The sequence below is a fragment of the Hyla sarda genome, chromosome 4, assembly GCF_029499605.1.
Source record: "Hyla sarda isolate aHylSar1 chromosome 4, aHylSar1.hap1, whole genome shotgun sequence".
Classification (NCBI taxonomy): Eukaryota; Metazoa; Chordata; class Amphibia; order Anura; family Hylidae; genus Hyla; species Hyla sarda.
The window spans coordinates 60,681,379-60,706,371 of NC_079192.1; the positions used below are offsets into that span (position 1 = coordinate 60,681,379).

The 24,993-nt window shown below is 45.5% G+C and overlaps 1 protein-coding gene across 2 annotated transcripts in view; it reads right to left on the reverse strand.

The window, feature by feature from the left end:
* PPP2R2A (protein phosphatase 2 regulatory subunit Balpha) overlaps positions 1-23,813 on the reverse strand; it is a 48,462-nt gene extending 24,649 nt beyond the window's left edge. The window contains exon 1 of one of the 2 annotated variants that reach the window (XM_056571136.1): positions 23,428-23,813. In XM_056571136.1, coding sequence (XP_056427111.1) covers positions 23,428-23,434 — 7 coding nt within the window. In that variant the 5' untranslated portion in view covers positions 23,435-23,813. Of the gene's footprint in view, positions 1-8,211; positions 8,470-23,427 lie in introns of those variants that run through there. The other variant, XM_056571135.1, reaches the window with a different exon arrangement.
* Between the last annotated feature and the right edge of the window lie 1,180 nt (positions 23,814-24,993).

Below are 24,993 nucleotides of genomic sequence, written 5' to 3' on the forward strand. Positions count from 1 at the left end.
AGGTTTGCTATGGGGATTTGCTTCTAAACTGGGCGGTTACCGAGACACGTGCTATCAGAGAGAACTTAGACAGAAAAGAACAACTCAACTTCAGCAGCTCATAAGTACTGAAAGGATTTAGATTTTTTAATAGAAGTCATTTACAAATCTGTTTAACTTTCTGGAGCCAGTTGATTTATATTATATAAGTTTTTTCCTGGATAACCCCTTTCTGGTGCTGCCAGAAATAATGAGGACCTAAAATCATGCACACAGTAGAATGCCCTATACAAGCTATAGCTGCTGACATATGTGATCTGAGGGTAGTGCTGACAAAAATGTATATCACAGCATCTTTCTAAATTATGGCGGTAATTTTTTTTTTTTCAATACACAAGGTTAACCTCATCTCCCAATCATTTAGACAGTAATTACTGCAGTTAATTGCCCTACAAAGACCCATTTTACTGTCATGAGTACTGACTAGTGTAGAAAAACATTAATAATGTTTAATATAACAGACATGGCTCCTCGTTTTGGTACCAGTTCTCCAGTTTCATCTTCTGCCCGTTCTGAATCCTCAGGCTACCTCAGCAGTGGATCATTACACCCCCCCCCCCCACCATTGCTGAGGTAGCCTGAGGTCTCACCTCTCCTTCCATAGCAGCTCCTGCGCTCAGAATGATAAGGCCTGGCAGAACCAGACTTTATCAATCAAGCGCAGAGCACACAGATCAATGTACAGTAACCCCCCGACCTACGATGGCCCCGACATATGATCAAATCGACATACGATGCTTTTATATGTCGAGGCCATCGCATTAACTGCTATTCGACAGCGCAAAATGCTTAAGCTGCTGTCTGATAGCAGTTTAAGCATCCCGGACAGGTTCACTTACCTATCCCAGCTGCTCCGGGTCCACTTCGCGATCCTCCGGTGTCTTGCGCATCTTCTCCAGGGTCCAGGCCTTGCTTTCCAGCGTCGTTTTCACGTCACTACGCACGCCGCGCCGGCGCAGCAGTGTAATAACGTCACCAGAAAGCGAGGCCCGGACCCTGCAGAAGATGCGGAAGAAGCCGGAGGATCCCGAAGAAGACACCGGAGCAGCGGGACAGCATCGGGAGCCCCTGGGACAGCATCGGGAGCGGTGAGGACCTGGTCCGGAGTGGCGGGGACAGGCGAGTACAGCTTCCTATACTTTACATTGCACGGATCCCTCAACATACGATGGATCGCTTGGAACGAATTACCATCGTATGTTGAGGGACCACTGTAGTTCTATGGATCTGTATGAGGAATCAAATGATTCCTCCTTAAAGTTTAAACAAACACACACACACACACACACATTATCCCCCCTTCCTTATTCAAAGTTTAAATCACCCCCCCTTTTCCCAAATTCCATAAAAAAAAAAAAAAAAAAAATTTATATATATATATATATATATATATATATATATATATATATATATATATATATATATATATATGAACATAATAAAAATAAATGTGGTATCGAGGCATGTGTAAATATCCGAACTATAAAAATATATAGTTAATTAAACCGCGCGGTCAATGGTGTACGCACCAAAAAATTCTTAAGTACAAAACAGCGCATTTTATGTCACTTTTTATACCATAAAAAAATGAATAAAAAGTGATCAAAAAGTCCGATCAATACAAAAATGGTACCGATAAAAACGTCATCGGCCGCCGCCGCCACCACCACCACCACCCGCTTCTCTCCCCCTACCTGCCAGGGTGGTCCGGGCCATCCATCCTTCCTTCCTTCCTGTAGTGTCCGGCGGCATTCCGGGTGGAGGGTGCACCGGTCCGGGCTGTCCTTCTCCGGGGGTCCTCTTCTCCACTCCGGGCAGGCTCCGGCCTAGTACGCTGCATAGACGCCGCTGCGCAGTGACGCCCGTGCGCAGCGACGCACCTGAGGTCACGGCGTAGCGGCGTCTATGCAGCGTACTAGGCAGGAGCCTGCCCGGAGTGGAGATGACCCCCGGAGAAGGACAGCCCGGACCGGTGCACCCTCCACCCGGAATGCCGCCGGACACTAGAGGAAGGAAGGATGGCCCGGACCACCCCATTACGGGCAAGTTTAATTTTTTTTTATCGACTCGGAGGGTGGGGGAGGAGCCCGACCGGTATAACGGTATGGGCAAAAATCCATGCCGATATACCGTCCAGCACTATGGGGGGGGCATTCGCGGTGCGGCGGGTCGGGGGGGGGGCCCCATCGCGGTGCTATATCGGCTAGGTAATTGCCGATACCGATAATGCCCAAAATTGTGATTATCGGCCGATAATATCGGCCATACCAATTATCGGTCGATCCCTAGTTCTGACCATTCTTCTAGTTTGTCTAAATCCTTTTCCATTTGGCGGATCCCTCCAGGAACATCAACCCTGTTACATATCTTTGTGTCATCAGCAAAAAGACATACCTTACCACTTTGTAATATCACTAATGATGATATTAAACAATATTGGTCCCAGTACAGATCCCTGAGCTCCCCACTGGTGACAAGACCTTGCTCGGAATATATTCCATTGACTACAACCCTCTGTTGTCTGTCACTCAGCCACTGCCTAATCCACTCAACAATATTGGAGTCCAAGCTCAATGACTGCAGTTTATTGATAAGTCTTCTATGAGGGACAAATCCAAAATGGCCTCCCTCCGGCTCCTCAACCACTTGTTGTAGAGATAATCCCAGTAGGGAATTTAGAATATCTGTACTCCTGGCAGAACTAGCTATTTTGGTTTTGCAGTTTATATCCAGAAGATTGAAGTCTCCCATAATGATAACTTCTCCTTTCATTGTCATTTTAGATATTTCCTCAACTAGTAGATCATCTAATTCTTTATCTTGGCCAGGTGGTCTGTATATCACACCTACACGAGTTAGGCTGGGTTCACACCACGTTTTGTTAAATACGGTTCCCATATACGGCTGAGAGGAGGGGGGGGGGCTTAATCGCGGCGCCCGCAAAGCCGTATTCGGAACCGTATTTAATGTATGTCAATGAGCCGACCGGAGTGAACCGCAGGCTCCGGGCGGCTTCGTTTTCGGCCGTATGCTGTTTCCCGACCGTAGGCAAAAACGCGGTCGACCACGTTTTTGCCTCGGTCGGGAAACAGCATACAGCCAAAAACGAAGCCAACCGGAGGCTGCGGTTCACTCCGGTCGGCTCATTGACATACATTAAATACGGTTCCGAATACGGCTGAGTGCGAGCGCCGCGGTTAAGCCCCCCCCCTCCTCTCAGCCGTATACGGGAACCGTATTTAACAAAACGTGGTGTGAACCCAGCCTTACTGCATGATTACCAAACTGACTGTATGTTGGCCTCACTAACGTGTATTAGATTAGATTTTATGCTATCCTTCACATACAGGGCCATTCCTCCTCCTTTCTTGTCTTCTCTGTCTCTTCTGTATAAAGAGTACCCTGGTATGGTTATGTCCCAGTCATTACTTTCATTAAACCATGTCTCAGTAACAGCCACTAAATCTACATTCTCAGCTATCATTATTGACCCAAGTTTATTGATTTTATTACCTAAACTGCGAGAATTTATAGACAGGACTCTGAGCTTGTCATTTCTTAACCTCTGTGCTACTGACATGTTCTGGCATTGTTTCGGGGGGCAAGTTGTTACTTCTTTTTAAAGGGATTATCCAGGAAAAAAACTTTATATATATCAACTGTCTCCAGAAAGTTAAACAGATCTGTAAATTACTTCTATTAAAAAATCTTAATCCTTTCAGTACTTATGAGCGTCTGAAGTTAAGGTTGTTCTTTTCTGTCTAAGTCCTCTCTGATGACACCTGTCTCGGGAAACGCCCATTTTAGAAGAGGTTTGCTATGGGGATTTGCCCCTAAACTGGGCAGGTCCCGAGACAGGCGTCATCAGAGAGCACTTTCAGAGACAGAAAAGAACAACCTTAACTTCAGAAGCTCATAAGTACTGAAAGGATTAAGATTTTTTAATAGAAGTTTACAAATTACTTCTAATTTTTCCTGGATAAACCCCTTTAAACACTAAGTTAAACCTTTGCTTCTATTCCTTATCCATTGGTGGGGAATGGTAGTAAAATGTTTAAGGATTCAAGAAGTAGTATCATGGACAAAAACGTATCCCCCCCCCCCCCCCTAGTCGCAGGATGTAGCCCCAGCTCTCCTCCACAGCGGCGCGTCACTACCCCCGCGGATTCATTTTTGTCCACGATACTTCTCTAGTGTTCATTGGCTGCTGTGTCTTGGAGTTCTAACGCATCCTCAAGACAATGGAGCTGAACTGCAAGACTGGATAAAAGCACATAAAAGTACGACTGTTTTCACTGCTTTTTTTGTTTTGTTTTTTGTTTATTTACTCTACTACTCTACACAAAGCTCCGGAATTCATCCTAAACCACTTCATACCAGGAACTAGAGCCTAGTGGGGAGATCATAACCCGTCCAGAGGAAAAGTTGCTGAGTAGTCCATAGCAACCAATCACATCACTATCTTTTTTGAAAAGGCCTCTGAAAAATGAAAGCAGCGATCTGATTGGTTACTACGGGCAACTCAGCAACTTTTCCTCTGGACTGTTAAAATCTCTCCATAGGTGTCCAAACTGTGATGTTGCAAAACGACAACTCCCAGCATACAGAGCGTTGTAGTTTTGCAACAGCTGGAGGCACCCTGGTTGGGGAAACCCTGCTACAGCCATCATGTTCCACAAGAGGAACTTTTCTTTAAACTGTGGTATTGCAAAACTACAACTATCATCATGCCCGGACAGCCAACGGCTGTCCGGGCATGATGGGAGTTGTAGTTTTGCAACAGCTGGAGACCCCTGCACTAGAGTATTGTCAATGTCATTCCTGCACAGAATCCGTCTGCTGTCAGATGGTAGGAGACCTGATGTCAAACAGAAGGTGCACAGCACTGAATTCAAGTGGAATTTAAAGGGGGATGCCCACTTTTACTTAGTCATCACTCTAGCAGCCCATCATGGGACAAAGTGTTTTCCAACCAGTGTGCCCCCAGCTGTTGCTAAACTACAAATCCCAACAATGGACAAAAAAAAAAAAAAAAAGGGATTAATCGTCCTGATCCCTTAGGTCTCAAAAGAGGATAGGTGCCCGAGGCACTGAGGTTGTGCCGGATATATGCTAAAAGTCAAACAATGGAGCTTGGGCTGGGAATTCCTATTGTGTGCTGGGAGAATCTTAAAGGGGTACTCCTGTGGAAAACAATTTTTTTCTTCTTTTTAAATCAACTGGTGCCAGGAAGTTAAAACAGATTTGTAAATTACTCCTATAAAAAAAAAAAAAAAAAAAAAAAAAAAAAAAATTGTTACCCTTCCAGTACCTTTTAGCAGCTGTATGCTACAGAGGAAGTTCTTTTCTTTTTTAATTTCTTTTCTGTCTGACCACAGTGCTCTCTGCTGACACCTCTGTCCGTATCAGGAACTGTCCAGAGCAGGAGAAAATCCCCATAGCAAACCTGTGCTGCTCTGGACAGTTCCTGACACGGACAGAGGTGTCAGCAGAGAGCACTGTGGTCAGACAGAAAAGAAATTCAAAAAGAATAACTTCCTCTGTAGCATACAGCTGCTAAAAAATACTGGAAGGGTAAAGATTTATTTATTTTTATATAGAAGTCATTTACAAATCCGTTTAAACTTCGGGCACCAGTGTATTTAAAAAAAAAAATAAAAAAAAAAAAAGAAAGAAATGTTTTCCACCAGAGTACCCCTTTAAGCAGATGAACTCTTCTCGGCTAAATGTGGATATTGTGCGATACAATGAATCGAAACACTTTTTAAACATATTCTACGTGTTCATACTGATTGCATGCGAAATTTCCGACATCTGAACATAGCGGTTGTCTCAGGGTACGTTCAAACGGGCGGATTACCTGCGGAATTTCCGCATAGTATTTTCTGCGGAAATTCCACTGCAGATTTTGCTACCATTGACTTCAATGGGTCCGAAGGAAAATCTGCAAATCATCCTCTATTGCAGATTTTCTGCAGACCCACTGAAGTCAATGGTAGCAAAATCTGCTGCAAAAATTCCCCATGTAATTTTTCCTTGTGAACGTACCCTAAGGGTGCGTTCACATGCTAGTAGCGAATTTTCCGCTGTGGTAAACCCGCTGTGAGTTACGCTACCATTCATTTAAATGGGTCCGCGGACAGTCCGCAAATCTGACACTATTGCGGACTGTCTGTGGACCCATTAAAGTCAATGGTGGTGTAACTCGCAGCAGGGCTCCCACAGTGTGAAACCCGCTGCTGGTAATAGCGTGTGAACGTACCCTAAGGCCGCGTTCACATCACAATTTTACCACCAGAATAAAGGACAGCACGTCCCGGGACCTTGTACTAGATATACAGTTTATTATGATTTAAAGGAGAAAAAGAATTGTGCGCATAAGTCGGATAGTGAAATCGTGATTTGAACGCGGCCCAAGAAAAAAAAAGGCTGTAAGTACCGAGAGCCAGGTATCGTTCCAGAGTCGCAGCGAGTCCCCAGCAGGTTTTGGAAAAAACACTGCTATAGTCACATTAGGCATCATGTACTACCAGAGGAACTTAAAGGGGTACTGCGGCACTTAGACATCTTATCCCCTATCCAAAGGATAGGGGATAAGATGCCTGATCGCAGGGGTCCTGCCGCTGGGGACCCCCGTGATCTTGCACGCAGCACCCCAGTTAAAATCAGTCCCCAGATCATGTTCACTCCGGGTCTGATTACCGGCGACCACGGGGCAGGCGGCGTGTGACGTCACACCTCCGCCCCCGTGTGACATCACGCTCCGCCCCTCAATGTATGCCTATGGGAGGGGGCATGACAGCTGTGGCGGGACCCCCCGTGATCAGGTATCTTATCCCCTATCCTTTGGATAGGGGATAAGATGTCTAAGTGCCGGAGAACCCCTTTAAATGCTCATACATCATAAAGACATAACTAGACCAAATCCAAATAGAGTTCAATAGTACAAGCCTGTTCTACTGCTGCAAAACTACAACTCCCAGCAAGATGTAAAGCCATAAAGTGGAGACCACTGTTCTGTGACCATCATGAGGTAACACTACGTTCCAAAATTACATGTAGTTCGCTCAATGTATAGTTGAATACCTAAGATTCATGTAGCGGACAGGTACTTGTACAGCTTTGGCACACTGAAGCATTAACATGGGTGAAAAGGAGCCTTAAAAAGGGGTACTCCGCTGGAAAACATTTTTTGTAAATCAACTGGTGCCAGAAACAAACAGATTTGTAAATTTCTTCTATTTAAAAACTTAACCCTTCCAGTACTCAGCTGCTGTATGCTCCACAGGAAGTTTTTTTTTTATTATTTCCTTTCTGTCTGACCACAGTGCTCTCTGCTGACACCTCTGTCCATTTTAGGAACTGTCCAAAGTAGGAGAAAATCCCCATAGCAAACATATGCTGCTCTGGACAGTTCCTAAAATGCACTGAGGTGTCAGCAGAGAGCACTGTGGTGAGAAGACAAAGTCAAAAAGAAAAGAACTTCGTGTTGAGTATACAGCAGCTGAGAAGTACTGGAAGGATTAAAGGTTTTTCAATTAGAAGTAATTTACAAATCTGTCTTTCTGGCACCAGCTGATTTAAATAAAAAAAATTAAAAAAAATTCCAGGACAGTTGCCTGCACATACTCGAAGCTGTAATCCAGTTTACACCGAAATCTGCAGCTTCAAATCCTACATGTGTGAATGCACCCTTAAGCAGTATTTCCCAACCAGGGTGCTTCCAGGTGTTGCAAAACTACAACTCCTAGCATGCCCGGACAGCCAAAGGCTGTCCGGGCATGCTGGGAGTTGTAGTTTTGCAACACTTTGAGGCACCCTGGTTGGGAAACACTGCCCTAAAAAAGGTCCATTATAAAACATTTAAAGGAACAGTAACCATTCCGTTCAAGCACCAGCTCCACCACGTGAAGCACAAAACACGCATAGCCAACAAACGCGTCTGCCAAGGCGAATTCCAAAAAGACTATAAAGCACTCAAAGTGCAGCCCGTTCAGGCACACCTCAGTTTTAACAAGGCTCCTTATAAATATATTAAAGTAAAGCTGGAAGAGTCACCACTCAAGGCTCCAGGCTATCTAAGAGAACGTCAAGTACGGTTTTTCCGGTACGGGATGTAGCCCAGGCACGGAAGAGTTAAAGCGCAAGAAATAAAAAGCACAACACAAATACCCAAAAAGACGGCTCTCGGAGAAAACTTCAGAAACATCGATCGCGTCTGGGAACACAGCTGCCATTCAGTGGAAATCCCGGACCGCCCTCCTTCGCCATAAAGAGTTCCTAGTTCCGCTGACACAGGAAGGAGCCGTGTCTCAATCTCCTCGCCCCCTCGAGAGGTGCGTGCAGGCATTGTAGTAACATGCCCGCCACAACTAGAAGGCGAAGGAAAAAAAAGGGATACAAAAAGCCCTCGTGTTCCAAGAAAACAATGGGTTAAGTGACTGCCCGTGACTGATGCGCTTTGTCAGCTTTGGAGGATGTGCTGAAAGGATGCGGTGATGCTGCTGGAGGGGACGAGGGGGGGGGGGGGGGGGGGGGGGGGCTTTACATTACCAACACAATGTATAGAGGCAGGAAGATGATGCAGGGCTGCTAGGAGCAAGGCATCCGGTCCAGAGAAGGTTCGCTGCATGATGGGAAAAGAAGCCTTAAAAGATGCCTGGGATGGTGAATGGAGGAGTCATGCTGGCACGGGCAGCCACAGCACAAACACCGCCACATAGCTCTGGGGACGTTCTATGGCTCTATCACAGCAGAGTATATAGGGACCGATGCACGTGACTAGTCAAGAGCCTGAGATGTTACACCCCATATCCTAAAACTGGAGTAAAAATATATACAAAATAAAAGCAAATATAAAGGCTAATGGGTATAGGACGCTGTTTGGGCATGTTCTACTACTATACAGTGCAAGAATGCTGAAGTAGTCCAATCTGTGCATCAACTATAGCTGTGTTTCTCCCAACCCGGGTGCCTCCAGCTGTTGCAAAACTACAACTCCCAGCATGCCCGGACAGCCTTCGGCTGTCCGGGCATGCTGGGAGTTGTAGTTTTGCAACAGCTGGAGGCACCCGGATCGGGGGAAACAAACACAACACGTCCCTGAAGTCTTCTGATGCCCGATATGGAAGGAGCCACAATCTTACACACTGGGATAAGGATGGAAGAACCGGCCAATTTTGTAAGAAGATGACAACTACTGAGTGTTGGGGGTTCTGGTTCTCCCCTCAGATTGTGGAGAAAGAAGAAACTTGCAGCTGGGTTCAACATGTCCAATCCGTTCCTTCTCAAAAAGGAGAGAAGCACCTTAAAGGGTTACTCCTACCCTGGACATCTTAACCCCTATCCAAAGGATAGTGGATACGATGTATTAACGTGGGGGGGGAACCCCGGGATCTTTGGACCTGCTCCGTGATAGATGACGGGCGACCACAGGCGTCATGCCCCCTCCCACAGACATTAGTGGAGGCGGGCATGACAACCACGGCCGGCCGAAGCTTGGCACAGCCGCCGTTCTGAATATACATGTTCAGAGCGCCAGAGTGCCGGCCAGAGATTGTGGGGGTCCCAGCGGTCAGACATCTCATCCCCCCCTGCGATCTGACATCTCATCCCCATGTCCTTTGAATAGGGGATAAGATGTCTAGGAGCAGAGTACCGTTTCAGAAGCCTCCATACGCTGAAAAGTTGTCCGATCCAAACGATTTTGGTGAGACAAACTGAGTATTTGGAGGCTTCGAGTCTTCCCTAAGAGATGAAGTTTGGGGAATGGGGTGTTTGGGGTTGGGAGAAGCATCGGACATGTCAAAGCTCAACCTTTTTGTTTTTCAGGAGGGACTCTCTGGCAGTAGCCTACCTCTACTCATTTCCAACTCAAGAACGTTTGGACGAGGCGAATGTCCACGTGGGGGGGGGGGGGGTCGCGGTCAATGTCGCAAAGATGGCTGTTGGCAGAACAAAAATTGGACCGTCAGCTATTTAAGGTATATAGTAGGGATTGACCGATTATCGGTTTGGGCGATATTCACGATTTAGGACGTTATTGGTAATTACCTTGCCGATAATCTGATACTGCCACCCCCCACCACCACCGTGCAGCCCCGTCCAGAGACCACCGCCGCCGCTGCCCCATTGCCTCCCCCATCCCCGGTTTTATAATTACTTGTTCCCGGGGCACAGGCTACTTCTGTCTCCTGCGGCGTCCTGTGTTACGCTGTCCTCAACGCGACGACACCGTCAGTGTGCTCAGTGACAGCTCAGGAGGACGACACCGGAGCCAGAAGTATCGCGGACCGTGGGAACCGGTAATTATAAAACCGGGAATGGGGGAGACAAAGGGGCAGCGGCTGCGGTGGTCTCTGGCCGGGGTGGTGCGGCGGTGATAGGACTCAGGAGGACCCCAGGACAGGCAGGGGGAGATAAGCGGAGGCAGCGGCAGTCTCTGGCACCGCAAAAGCAGCTGCAGTTCATTGATTTGAAGCGCCCGGGGGGGGGGGGGGGGGGTATAAGTTATCGGCTATTGGCCTAACCTCCACAGAGTATCGGTCAATCCCTAGTATATAGGCACCTAAACCCTATAGTTCCGATGTGCCCAAGGGGACAACCCTCCATATATGGACTCTCTATAATGTGTAGCGTCCAGATTATCACAGCAGTAAAGCGTCCAGATTATCACAGCATCAATGGGATGGAAAGTTCCATCCCTCTATGACTTGGAAAGAATAAAGCAGTAAACCTCGCCCCGGTCCTATAAACCACTCTCCACGAGGCTGGACAAAGCCCAGGAACTTCAGATCCACCGCTGGCTCCTAAGTTCTTATAAAGAACTTACCCGACTGGGCACTATAGTCTATGATATTTGTCCACGCCATCTTTAGATCGGACACACACACACACACACACACACACACACACACACACACACACACACACACAAGTCCTCACCCCTGTAGAACAAACATACAAGAAGCCAGAAAACATGGAGACCTGTCCTAGGAGAACGTCTGTGTCTCCTTTCAGATGCCTGGTATACTGTCTGCAGCGCTAACAGCAGAGATACGTAGAGGACACCATCACGTACTCATACCCTAGAAGTGGGACCTTCCTATTTATCTACTCTGGGTGGTTCCACAATAGGTAAAGGATATACAGATGGTTTACAACAGTGGTCTCCAAACTGAGGACTTTGGCCAAAGATCTACAGATGGTTTACTGTCTGCAGCGCTAACAGCAGAGATACGTAGAGGACAATATCACATCCTCTTAACCCAAAAGTGGGACCTTCCAATTTATCTATTCTGGGTGGTTCCAAAACCGGCCAAGGAGCTACAGATGGCTTACCTTAACCCCTTAAGGACCGGAGGTTTTTCCGTTTTTGCATTTTCGTTTTTTGCTCCTTGCCTTTAAAAAATCATAACTTTCAAATTTACACCTAAAAATCCATATGATGGCTTATTTTTTGCGCCACCAATTCTACTTTGTAATGACGTCAGTCATTTTGCCCAAAAATCTATGGTGAAGCGGGAAAAAAAATCATTGTGCGACAAAATTGAAGAAAAAAAACGCTGTTTTGTAACTTTTGGGGGCTTCCGTTTCTACGTAGTACATTTTTCGGTAAAAATGACACCTGATATGTATTCTGTAGGTCCATACGATTAAAATGATCCCCTACTTATATAGGTTTGATTTTGTCGGACTTCTGGAAAAAATCATAACTACATGCAGGAAAATTAATACGTTTAAAATTGTCATCTTCTGACCCCTATAACTTTTTTATTTTTCCGTGTATAGGGCGGTTTGAGGGCTCATTTTTTGCGCCGTGATCTGAAGTTTTTAATGGTACCATTTTTGCATTGATAGGACTTATTGATCACTTTTTATTCATTTTTAAAGGATATAAAAAGTGACCAAAAATGCACTATTTTGGACTTTGGAATTTTTTTGCGCGCACGCCATTGACCGAGCGGTTTAATTAATGATATATTTTTATAATTCGGACATTTCCGCACGCGGTGATACCACATATGTTTATTTTTATTTTTATTTACACTGTGTTTTTTTTTTTTTATTGGAAAAGGGGGGTGATTCAAACTTTTAATAGGGGAGGAGTTAAATGATCTTTATTCACTTTTTTTTTGCAGTGTTATAGGTCCCAAAGAAACCAGTGATCAACGATTCTGCCGGATGACTGCTCATGCCTGGATCTCAGGCACTGAGCAGTCATTCGGCGATCGGACAGCGAGGAGGCAGGAAGGGGCCCTCCCGCTGTCCTGTCAGCTGTTCGGGATGCCGCGATTAGCCGCGGCTATCCCGAACAGCCCGACTGAGCTAGTCGGGAACTTTCACTTTCACTTTTAGCCGCGCAGCTCAGCTTTGAGCGCGCGGCTAAAGGGTTAATATCGCGCGGCGCTGCGCGCTATTAGAGGCGGGTCCCGGCTTCACTATGACGCCGGGCCCGCCATGATATGACGCGGGGTTACTGTGTAACCCTGCGTTATATCGGAAGAGCAGGACCAAGGACGTACCGGTACGTCCTTGGTCCTTAAGGGGTTAAATGCTCTACAACAGTGGTCTCAAAACTGAGAACCTAAGCCAAGCAGTTAGCTGCCTGGGAATGGTGGGAGTTGTAGTTTTGCAACATCTGGAGGCCCACAGTTTGAAGGCGACTGCTCTACAAGTTGTGACTTCAACTATGGTTCCTGAATACAGGGCTGATATGGCTGTATACAGAAGGTGCCAGCTTGGGATATGACTCCCATCGCACCCTGTGGGGGAAGAGCCCAGCGCGGTGCGGTATGGAGAGCCCTGTATACTGTAGGTCTGGTATACCAATGAATTCCTCACAAGGTCCCATTAAACACTGACAGTCCGCCCGATGCTGAGAAACGGCTGCTTGTGATACAGAAGAAATGGCAAAAACTTTACGTCACGGCTTAACCACTCCCCTATCTCTAGACGCAATAGAAGAGTGCAGCGGTACTGTCATCGGGCTATGGCATAATGCCGGGACAACCAGCAGGGTAAAGCTACCGATACAATGATAGAGTGCAGTATAAACATGATACAGTACATACACATAGGAATACAGATATATACGCACATTCATTACCCATATACAGTTATACGTAATATATATATATATTATATATACACACACACTGCTCAAAAAAATAAAGGGAACACTGAGGTAACACATCCTAGATTTGAATGAATGAACTAATCGTATGAAATACTTTTGTCTTTACATAGATGAATGAGCTGACAAAAAAAAAAAAAAAAATCACAAAAAATTATCAATGGAAATCAAATGTATCAACCCATGGAGGTCTGGATATGGAGTCACACTCAAAATCAAAGTGGAAAACCACACTACAGGCTGATCCAACTTTATGTAATGTCCTTAAAACAAGTCACAATGAGGCTCAGTAGTGTGTGTGGCCTCCACGTGCCCGTATGACCTCCCTACAACCCCTGGGCATGCTCCTGATGAGGTGGAGGATGGTCTCCTGAGGGATGTCCTCCCAGACCTGGACTAAAGCATCCGCCAACTCCTGGACAGTCTGTGGTGCAACGTGGCGTTGGTGGATGGAGCGAGACATGATGTCCCAGATGGGCTCAATCGGATTCAGGTCTGGGGAACGGGCGGGCCAGTCCATAGCATCAATGCCTTCCTCTTGCAGGAACTGCTGTCACACTCCGGCCACATGAGGTCTAGCATTGTCTTGCATTAGGAGGAACCCAGGGCCAACCACACCAGCATATGGTCTCACAAGGGGTCTGAGGATCTCATCTCGGTACCTAATGGCAGTCAGGCTACCTCTGACAAGCACATGGAGGGCTGTGCGGCCCCCCCAAAGAAATGCCACCCCACACCATTACTGACCCACCGCCAAACCGGTCATGATGGAGGATGTTGCAGGCAGCAGAACATTCTCCAAGGTGTCTCCAGACTCTGTCATGTCTGTCACATGTGCTCAGTGTGAATCTGCTTTCATCTGTGAAGAGCACAGGGTGCCAGTGGTGAATTTGCCAATCTTGGTGTTCTCTGGCAAATGCCAAACGTCCTGCACGGTGTTGGGCTGTAAGCACAACCCCCACCTTTGGACGTCAGGCCCTTATACCACCCTCATGGAGTCTGTTTCTGACCGTTTGAGTGGACACATGCACATTTGTGGCCTGCTGGAGGTCATTTTGCAGGGCTCTGGCAGTGCTCCTCCTGCTCCTCCTTGCACTAAAGTGGAGGTAGCGGTCCTGCTGCTGGGTTGTTTCGCTCCTACGGCCTCCTTCACATCTCCTGATGTACTGGCCGTCTCCTGGTAGCGCCTCCATGCTCTGGACACTACGCTGACAGACACAGCAAACCTTCTTGCCACATCTCACATTTATGTGCCATCCTGGATGAGCTGCACTACCTGAGCCACTTGTGTGGGTTGTAGACTCCGTCTCATGCTACCACTAGAGTGAAAGCACCGCCAGCATTCAAAAGTGACCAAAACATCAGCCAGGAAGCATAGAAACTGAGAAGTGGTCTGTGGTCACCACCTGCAGAACCACTCCTTTATTGGAGGTGTCTTGCTAATTGCCTTTAATTTCCACCTGTTGTGCAAATGGAACAGACATGTGAAATTGATTGTCAATCAGTGTTCTTCCTGAGTGGACAGTGTGATTTCACAGAAGTGTCATTGACTTGGAGTTACATTGTGTTGTTTAAGTGTTCCCTTTATGTTTTTTGGTCAGTATCAGATATAAAACACACAAAACTAAGGGCGGCTAATAGCGGCTATGCCTCCATACAGGAATATATAAGGGCACAGATAGAGCAGGAGATATACAGGATATAATATATACACATATGTACTAATACAGGAAAAAAAAAAAATATATATATATAAACACACACACATATATATATATATTATATATACACAGATATAGATAGATATATACACACACACTCTAGTATCCATCAGTTCAGGACAGTCTATACCCTCCCCTCAAATACACACACAACCTTTACTTCTATATAAAGATGAACTACCTCCATATACAATCTACACACTCTCCACCAAGATGTATACCCCTGTATACAGCTGAGCAGCCCCCACCCTCTACACAGTATATATACCCCTGTATACAGCTGAGCAGCCCCCACCCTCTACACAGTATATATACCCCTGTATACAGCTGAGCAGCCCCCACCCTCTACAGTGTATATACCCCTGTATACAGCTGAGCAGCCCCCACCCTCTACACAGTGTATATATACCCCCTGTATACAGCTGAGCAGCCCCCACCCTCTACACAGTATATATACCCCTGTATACAGCTGAGCAGCCCCCACCCTCTACACAGTATATATACCCCTGTATACAGCTGAGCAGCCCCCACCCTCTACACAGTATATATACCCCTGTATACAGCTGAGCAACCCCCACCCTCAACACAGTGTATATACCCCTGTATACAGCTGAGCAGCCCCCACCCTCTACACAGTGTATATACCCCTGTATACAGCTGAGCAGCCCCCACCCTCTACACAGTGTATATACCCCTGTATACAGCTGAGCAGCCCCCACCCTCTACACAGTGTATATACCCCTGTATACAGCTGAGCAGCCCCCACCCTCTACACAGTATATATACCCCTGTATACAGCTGAGCAACCCCCACCCTCTACACAGTGTATATACCCCTGTATACAGCTGAGCAGCCCCCACCCTCTACACAGTGTATATACCCCTGTATAAAGCTGAGCAGCCCCCACCCTCTACAGTGTATATACCCCTGTATACAGCTTAGCAGCCTCTACCCAGCTATATAGTATATACCCCAGAAAATAACCGAGTAGCCTCTATTCATATACCCCTATATAAGGAGATAACTAAGCAGCCCTTCCCCTCTTTAAGCATTTACAGCTGAGTAGTCTGTATACATATACAGTATATACCCCTGTGTACAGCTGAACAGCCTCTATACAGTCTATAAAATTGAGTAACATTATACCCCTTTTTGCATATACAGCTGAGTAGCCTGTATATACAACCAATACCCCTCTGCATATATACAGCCTACACCCCTATATACAGCAGAGAAGCCTGTATATACAACCAATACCCCTCTGCATGTATACAGCCTACACCCCTATATACAGCAGAGAAGCCTGTATATACAACCAATACCCCTCTGCATGTATACAGCCTACACCCCTATATACAGCAGAGCAGCCTGTATATATTAATATATATATATATATATATATATATACACATACACACACACACACACACACACACACACACACACACACACACACATACTACACCCCTATACTCCTCTGCATATATACAGCCTACATCCCTATATTCAGTAGAGTAGCCTGTATATACAACCTTTACCTCTATATTCAGCCTATACCCCTCTGCACATTTACAGCCTCCCCCCTATATGCAGCTGATCAGCCTCTATATACATTGGCCTATAGCCTTATATACATACACAGCCTACACCCCTATATACAGCCACTATATACATTGGCCTATATACATATACAGCCTACACCCCTATATATACATATACAGCCTACACCCCTATATACAGCTGAGCAGCCCCTAGATACATTGGCCTATAGCCCTATATACATACACAGCCATTACCCCTATATACATACACAGTCTACACCCCTATACATTGGCCTATATACATACAGCCTACACCCCTATATACAGCCTCTATACATACAGCCTACACCCCTATATACAGCTGAGCAGCCCCTAGATACATTGGCCTATAGCCCTGTATACATTTACAGCCTACACCCCTATATACATTTACAGCCTACACCCCTATACATTGGCCTATATACACAGCCTATACCCCTATATACAGCCTCTATATATATATATATATATATATATATATATATATATATATATATATATATATATATATATAAAACCTATACCTCTATACACAGCCTACACCTCTATACATTGGCCTATATACATAGCCTATACCCCTATATACAGCCTCAATATATATTGGCCTATAACCCTATATATATATATATATATATACAGCCTACACCCCTATATACAGCTGAACTGCATCTATATACATTGGCTTATAGCCCTATATACATACACAGCCTTTACCCCTATATACAGCCGAGCAGCCTTATGCATATATAACCTATACCTCTATACACAGCCTTTGACCCTATATACATATATATACCCTATACCTCTATACACAGCCTTTGACCCTATATACATATATATACCCTATACCTCTATACACAGCCTCCCCCTGTATACATATATATATACCCTATACCTCTATACACAGCCCCCCCTGTATACATATATATACCCTATACCTCTATACACAGCCTCCCCCTGTATACATATATATACCCTATACCTCTATACACAGCCTCCCCCCTGTATACACATATATATATATAACCTATACCTCTATACACAGCCTCCCCCTGTATACATATATATACCCTATACCTCTATACACAGCCTCCCCCTGTATACATATATATAACCTATACCTCTATACACAGCCTCCCCCTGTATACATATATATATACCCTATACCTCTATACACAGCCCCCCCTGTATACACATATATATACCCTATACCTCTATACACAGCCTCCCCCCTGTATACATATATATACCCTATACCTCTATACACAGCCTCCCCCTGTATACATATATATACCCTATACCTCTATACACAGCCTCCCCCTGTATACATATATATACCCTATACCTCTATACACAGCCTCCCCCTGTATACATATATATACCCTATACCTCTATACACAGCCTCCCCCTGTATACATATATATACCCTATACCTCTATACACAGCCCCCCCTGTATACATATATATACCCTATACCTCTATACACAGCCCCCCCCCTGTATACATATACATACCCTATACCTCTATACACAGCCCCCCCCCTGTATACATATACATACCCTATACCTCTATACACAGCCTCCCCCTGTATACACATATATATACCCTATACCTCTATACACAGCCTCCCCCTGTATACATATATATAACCTATACCTCTATACACAGCCTCCCCCTGTATACATATATATACCCTATACCTCTATACACAGCCTCCCCCTGTATACATATATATAACCTATACCTCTATACACAGCCTCCCCCTGTATACATATATATAACCTATACCTCTATACACAGCCTCCCCCTGTATACATATATATATATAACCTATACCTCTATACACAGCCCCCCCTGTATACACATATATATACCCTATACCTCTATACACAGCCTCCTCCTGTATACATATATATACACCCTATACCTCTATACACAGCCTCCCCCTGTATACACATATATACGCTATACCTCTATACACAGCCTCCCCCTGTATACATATATATACCCTATACCTCTATACACAGCCTCCTCCTGTATACATATATATACCCTATACCTCTATACACAGCCTCCCCCTGTATACATATATATACCCTATACCTCTATACACAGCCTCCCCCTGTATACATATATATACCCTATACCTCTATACACAGCCTCCCCCTGTATACATATATATATACCCTATACCTCTATACACAGCCTCCCCCTGTATACATATATATATACCCTATACCTCTATACACAGCCTCCCCCCTGTATACACATATATATACCCTATACCTCTATACACAGCCTCCCCCTGTATACATATATACACCCTATACCTCTATACACAGCCTCCCCCCTGTATACATATATATACCCTATACCTCTATACACAGCCTCCCCCCTGTATACATATATATACCCTATACCTCTATACACAGCCTCCCCCTGTATACACATATATATACCCTATACCTCTATACACAGCCTCCCCCTGTATACACATATATATACCCTATACCTCTATACACAGCCTCCCCCTGTATACACATATATATACCCTATACCTCTATACACAGCCTCCCCCTGTATACACATATATATACCCTATACCTCTATACACAGCCTCCCCCTGTATACACATATATATACCCTATACCTCTATACACAGCCTCCCCCTGTATACACATATATATACCCTATACCTCTATACACAGCCTCCCCCTGTATACACATATATATACCCTATACCTCTATACACAGCCTCCCCCTGTATACACATATATATACCCTATACCTCTATACACAGCCTCCCCCTGTATACACATATATACCCTATACCTCTATACACAGCCTCCCCCTGTATACATATATATACCCTATACCTCTATACACAGCCTCCCCCCTGTATACATATACATACCCTATACCTCTATACACAGCCTCCCCCTGTATACATATACATACCCTATACCTCTATACACAGCCTCCCCCTGTATACATATACATACCCTATACCTCTATACACAGCCTCCCCCTGTATACATATATATACCCTATACCTCTATACACAGCCTCCCCCTGTATACATATATATACCCTATACCTCTATACACAGCCTCCCCCCTGTATACATATACATACCCTATACCTCTATACACAGCCTCCCCCTGTATACATATACATACCCTATACCTCTATACACAGCCTCCCCCCTGTATACATATATATACCCTATACCTCTATACACAGCCTCCCCCCTGTATACATATATATACCCTATACCTCTATACACAGCCTCCCCCTGTATACATATATATACCCTATACCTCTATACACAGCCTCCCCCTGTATACATATATATACCCTATACCTCTATACACAGCCTCCCCCTGTATACATATATATACCCTATACCTCTATACACAGCCTCCCCCCTGTATACATATATATACCCTATACCTCTATACACAGCCTCCCCCTGTATACATATATATACCCTATACCTCTATACACAGCCTCCCCCTGTATACATATATATACCCTATACATCTATACACAGCCTCCCCCTGTATACACATATATACCCTATACCTCTATACACAGCCTCCCCCCTGTATACATATATATACCCTATACCTCTATACACAGCCTCCCCCCTGTATACATATATATACCCTATACCTCTATACACAGCCTCCCCCTGTATACATATATATACCCTATACCTCTATACACAGCCTCCCCCTGTATACATATACATACCCTATACCTCTATACACAGCCTCCCCCTGTATACATATATATACCCTATACCTCTATACACAGCCTCCCCCTGTATACATATATATACCCTATACCTCTATACACAGCCTCCCCCTGTATACATATATACCCTATACCTCTATACACAGCCTCCCCCTGTATACATATATATACCCTATACCTCTATACACAGCCTCCCCCTGTATACATATATATACCCTATACCTCTATACACAGCCTCCCCCTGTATACATATATATACCCTATACCTCTATACACAGCCTCCCCCTGTATACATATACATACCCTATACCTCTATACACAGCCTCCCCCTGTATACATATACCCTATACCTCTATACACAGCCTCCCCCTGTATACATATATATACTCTATACACAGCCTCCCCCTGTATACATATATATACCCTATACCTCTATACACAGCCTCCCCCTGTATACATATATATAGCCTATACCTCTATACACAGCCTCCCCCTGTATACATATATATAGCCTATACCTCTATACACAGCCTCCCCCTGTATACATATATATACCCTATACCTCTATACACAGCCTCCCCCTGTATACATATATATACCCTATACCTCTATACACAGCCTCCCCCTGTATACATATATATACCCTATACCTCTATACACAGCCTCCCCCTGTATACATATATATAACCTATACCTCTATACACAGCCTCCCCCCTGTATACATATATATACCCTATACCTCTATACACAGCCTCCCCCTGTATACATATATACACCCTATACCTCTATACACAGCCTCCCCCTGTATACACATATATACTCTATACACAGCCTCCCCCTGTATACATATATATACCCTATACCTCTATACACAGCCTCCCCCCTGTATACATATATATACCCTATACCTCTATACACAGCCTCCCCCTGTATACATATATATACCCTATACCTCTATACACAGCCTCCCCCTGTATACACATATATACCCTATACCTCTATACACAGCCTCCCCCTGTATACATATATATATACCCTATACCTCTATACACAGCCTCCCCCTGTATACATATATATATACCCTATACCTCTATACACAGCCTCCCCCCTGTATACATATATATACCCTATACCTCTATACACAGCCTCCCCCCTGTATACATATATATACCCTATACCTCTATACACAGCCTCCCCCTGTATACATATATATACCCTATACCTCTATACACAGCCTCCCCCTGTATACACATATATACCCTATACCTCTATACACAGCCTCCCCCTGTATACATATACCCTATACCTCTATACACAGCCTCCCCCTGTATACATATATATACTCTATACACAGCCTCCCCCTGTATACATATATATACCCTATACCTCTATACACAGCCTCCCCCTGTATACATATATATACCCTATACCTCTATACACAGCCTCCCCCTGTATACATATATATAGCCTATACCTCTATACACAGCCTCCCCCTGTATACATATATATACCCTATACCTCTATACACAGCCTCCCCCTGTATACATATATATACCCTATACCTCTATACACAGCCTCCCCCTGTATACATATATATACCCTATACCTCTATACACAGCCTCCCCCTGTATACATATATATAACCTATACCTCTATACACAGCCTCCCCCCTGTATACATATATATACCCTATACCTCTATACACAGCCTCCCCCTGTATACATATATACACCCTATACCTCTATACACAGCCTCCCCCTGTATACACATATATACTCTATACACAGCCTCCCCCTGTATACATATATATACCCTATACCTCTATACACAGCCTCCCCCCTGTATACATATATATACCCTATACCTCTATACACAGCCTCCCCCTGTATACATATATACACCCTATACCTCTATACACAGCCTCCCCCTGTATACACATATATACCCTATACCTCTATACACAGCCTCCCCCTGTATACACATATATACCCTATACCTCTATACACAGCCTCCCCCTGTATACATATATATATACCCTATACCTCTATACACAGCCTCCCCCTGTATACACATATATACCCTATACCTCTATACACAGCCTCCCCCTGTATACATATATATAACCTATACCTCTATACACAGCCTCCCCCTGTATACATATATATAACCTATACCTCTATACACAGCCTCCCCCTGTATACACATATATACCCTATACCTCTATACACAGCCTCCCCCTGTATACACATATATACCCTATACCTCTATACACAGCCTCCCCCTGTATACACATATATACCCTATACCTCTATACACAGCCTCCCCCTGTATACATATATATACCCTATACCTCTATACACAGCCTCCCCCTGTATACACATATATACCCTATACCTCTATACACAGCCTCCCCCTGTATACATATATATAACCTATACCTCTATACACAGCCTCCCCCTGTATACACATATATACCCTATACCTCTATACACAGCCTCCCCCTGTATACACATATATACCCTATACCTCTATACACAGCCTCCCCCTGTATACATATAACCTATACCTCTATACACAGCCTCCCCCTGTATACATATAACCTATACCTCTATACACAGCCTCCCCCTGTATACATATATATATACCCTATACACAGCCTCCCCCTGTATACATATATATACCCTATACCTCTATACACAGCCCCCCCTGTATACATATATATACCCTATACCTCTATACACAGCCCCCCCTGTATACATATATATACCCTATACCTCTATACACAGCCTCCCTCTGTATACATATATATAACCTATACCTCTATACACAGCCTCCCCCTGTATACATATATATACCCTATACACAGCCTCCCCCTGTATACATATATATACCCTATACCTCTATACACAGCCCCCCCTGTATACATATATATACCCTATACCTCTATACACAGCCTCCCCCTGTATACATATATATATAACCTATACCTCTATACACAGCCTCCCCCTGTATACACATATATACTCTATACACAGCCTCCTCCTGTATACCGCTCTCCCCATACACACAGCAGGAGGCGGCGGCGGTGCCGGCTCCACATCCCGCAGATGTCTGTCCCAGTATCCGGCGTGCCCCGCACCCCTCCATACAAATCATCCCCCACCATTCCCTCCGGAACCCGCTCCCCTCTCACCCGCCATGCTGCCCCCTGGCCACTGCAGGTCCCGGGCTCCGGATGGAGGCGGATACCGGGGGAGGCCGCTGCCCGGGGCGGGAGGACCGGACTCTGAGGCCGCGGCTTCAAGATGGAGGCCGCAAGCACGGTGACGTCACTGGGCAAGGGCCGGAGGCGGGGCTTTGCGGTCCATGGGCGGGGCAGGACGTCGGAGGGGAGTGACGTGTGTGCGGTGACCATTGTGCTCTGTGCTGGAGGATCGGCTGATCTCAGGCGTCTGTACAGATGTCGCGATCATACATGAAGAGGCTGCGGTACCGCATTCTCCTCAGCGCTGCGGAATAATGTGTCCAGTCACTGGAAGAGGGAGCGCCCCCTGCTGGGGAAACCAAAGAGCAGTGCTGATTCAGAGATGTGTGCCCCTCCTTGTCAGGATCACTGGGGTCCCAGAGGTCACCTTACCATCATTATATAATGGGAGGCACTCTTATAGCAGTGCTTCCAACAGAGTGCCCCCAGCCGAAGGCTGTCCGGGCATGCTGGGAGTTGTAGTTTTGCAACAGCTGGAGGTACTCTGGTTGGTAACACTACTTTATGGGAGCTGGCGAGATTGGAGACATTGCGGGATTGGACACACGTTGGAGCGGATGGGATTATAAAACGTTGCGGGAGCTGGCGGGATTGGTCACGCATTTCGGGTGTGGGCGGGATTGGACACACATTTCGGGTGTGGGCGGGATTGGACACATTACAGGAGCGGGCAGGATTGGACACACGTTGGAGCGGGTGGGATTATAATACTTTGCAGGAGTGGGCAGGATTGGACACACGTTGCAGGATCTGGCGGGGTTGGTCACGCATTTCGGGCTTGGGGGGGAATGGTCACGCATTTCGGGCATGGGCGGGATTAGTCACGCATTTCAGGCATGGGTGGGATTGGTCACGCATTTCGGGCATGGGCGGGATTGGACACACACGTTGGAGCGGGTGGCATTATAAAACGTTGCAGGATTGGACACACGTTGCGGGAGCTGGCGGGGTTGGTCACGCATTTCAGGCACAGGCAGGATTGGTCACGCATTTCGCACGTGGGCGGGATTGGTCACGTATTTCGGGCGTGGGCGGGATTGGTCACGCATTTCGGGCGTGGGCGGGATTGGACACATTACAGGAGCGGGCAGGATTGGACACATTACGGGAGCGGATGGGATCGGACATGTGTTGCAGGAGCAGGTGGTGATGGTCAGAAATTAATTTCAGCAACTGACACTCCCCATCAGAGATCACACATCCTGTCAGATCGCCAGTCGGCATCCTCGCAACGCAATTTCAAGGAACCGTTCGGTTACCATGGCAGCTGGAGGCCTGTGTGGCTGACATGTCAGATCTTCTGTTGCAGCTGGCCACAGGCAGGCTGTACTAGTAGATCAGAGGTTTTGCTGGTAAATGTATAATATATTTGTTGCGATGAACTCATTTAAAAGAATTAGACCCAAAACAGATTTCTATAGACTCGCTCATCGCTAGTCACTGACTACTCGGGTACTTAGATATCCCATCGCTTGCTTGTTCACCCAGTCCTTG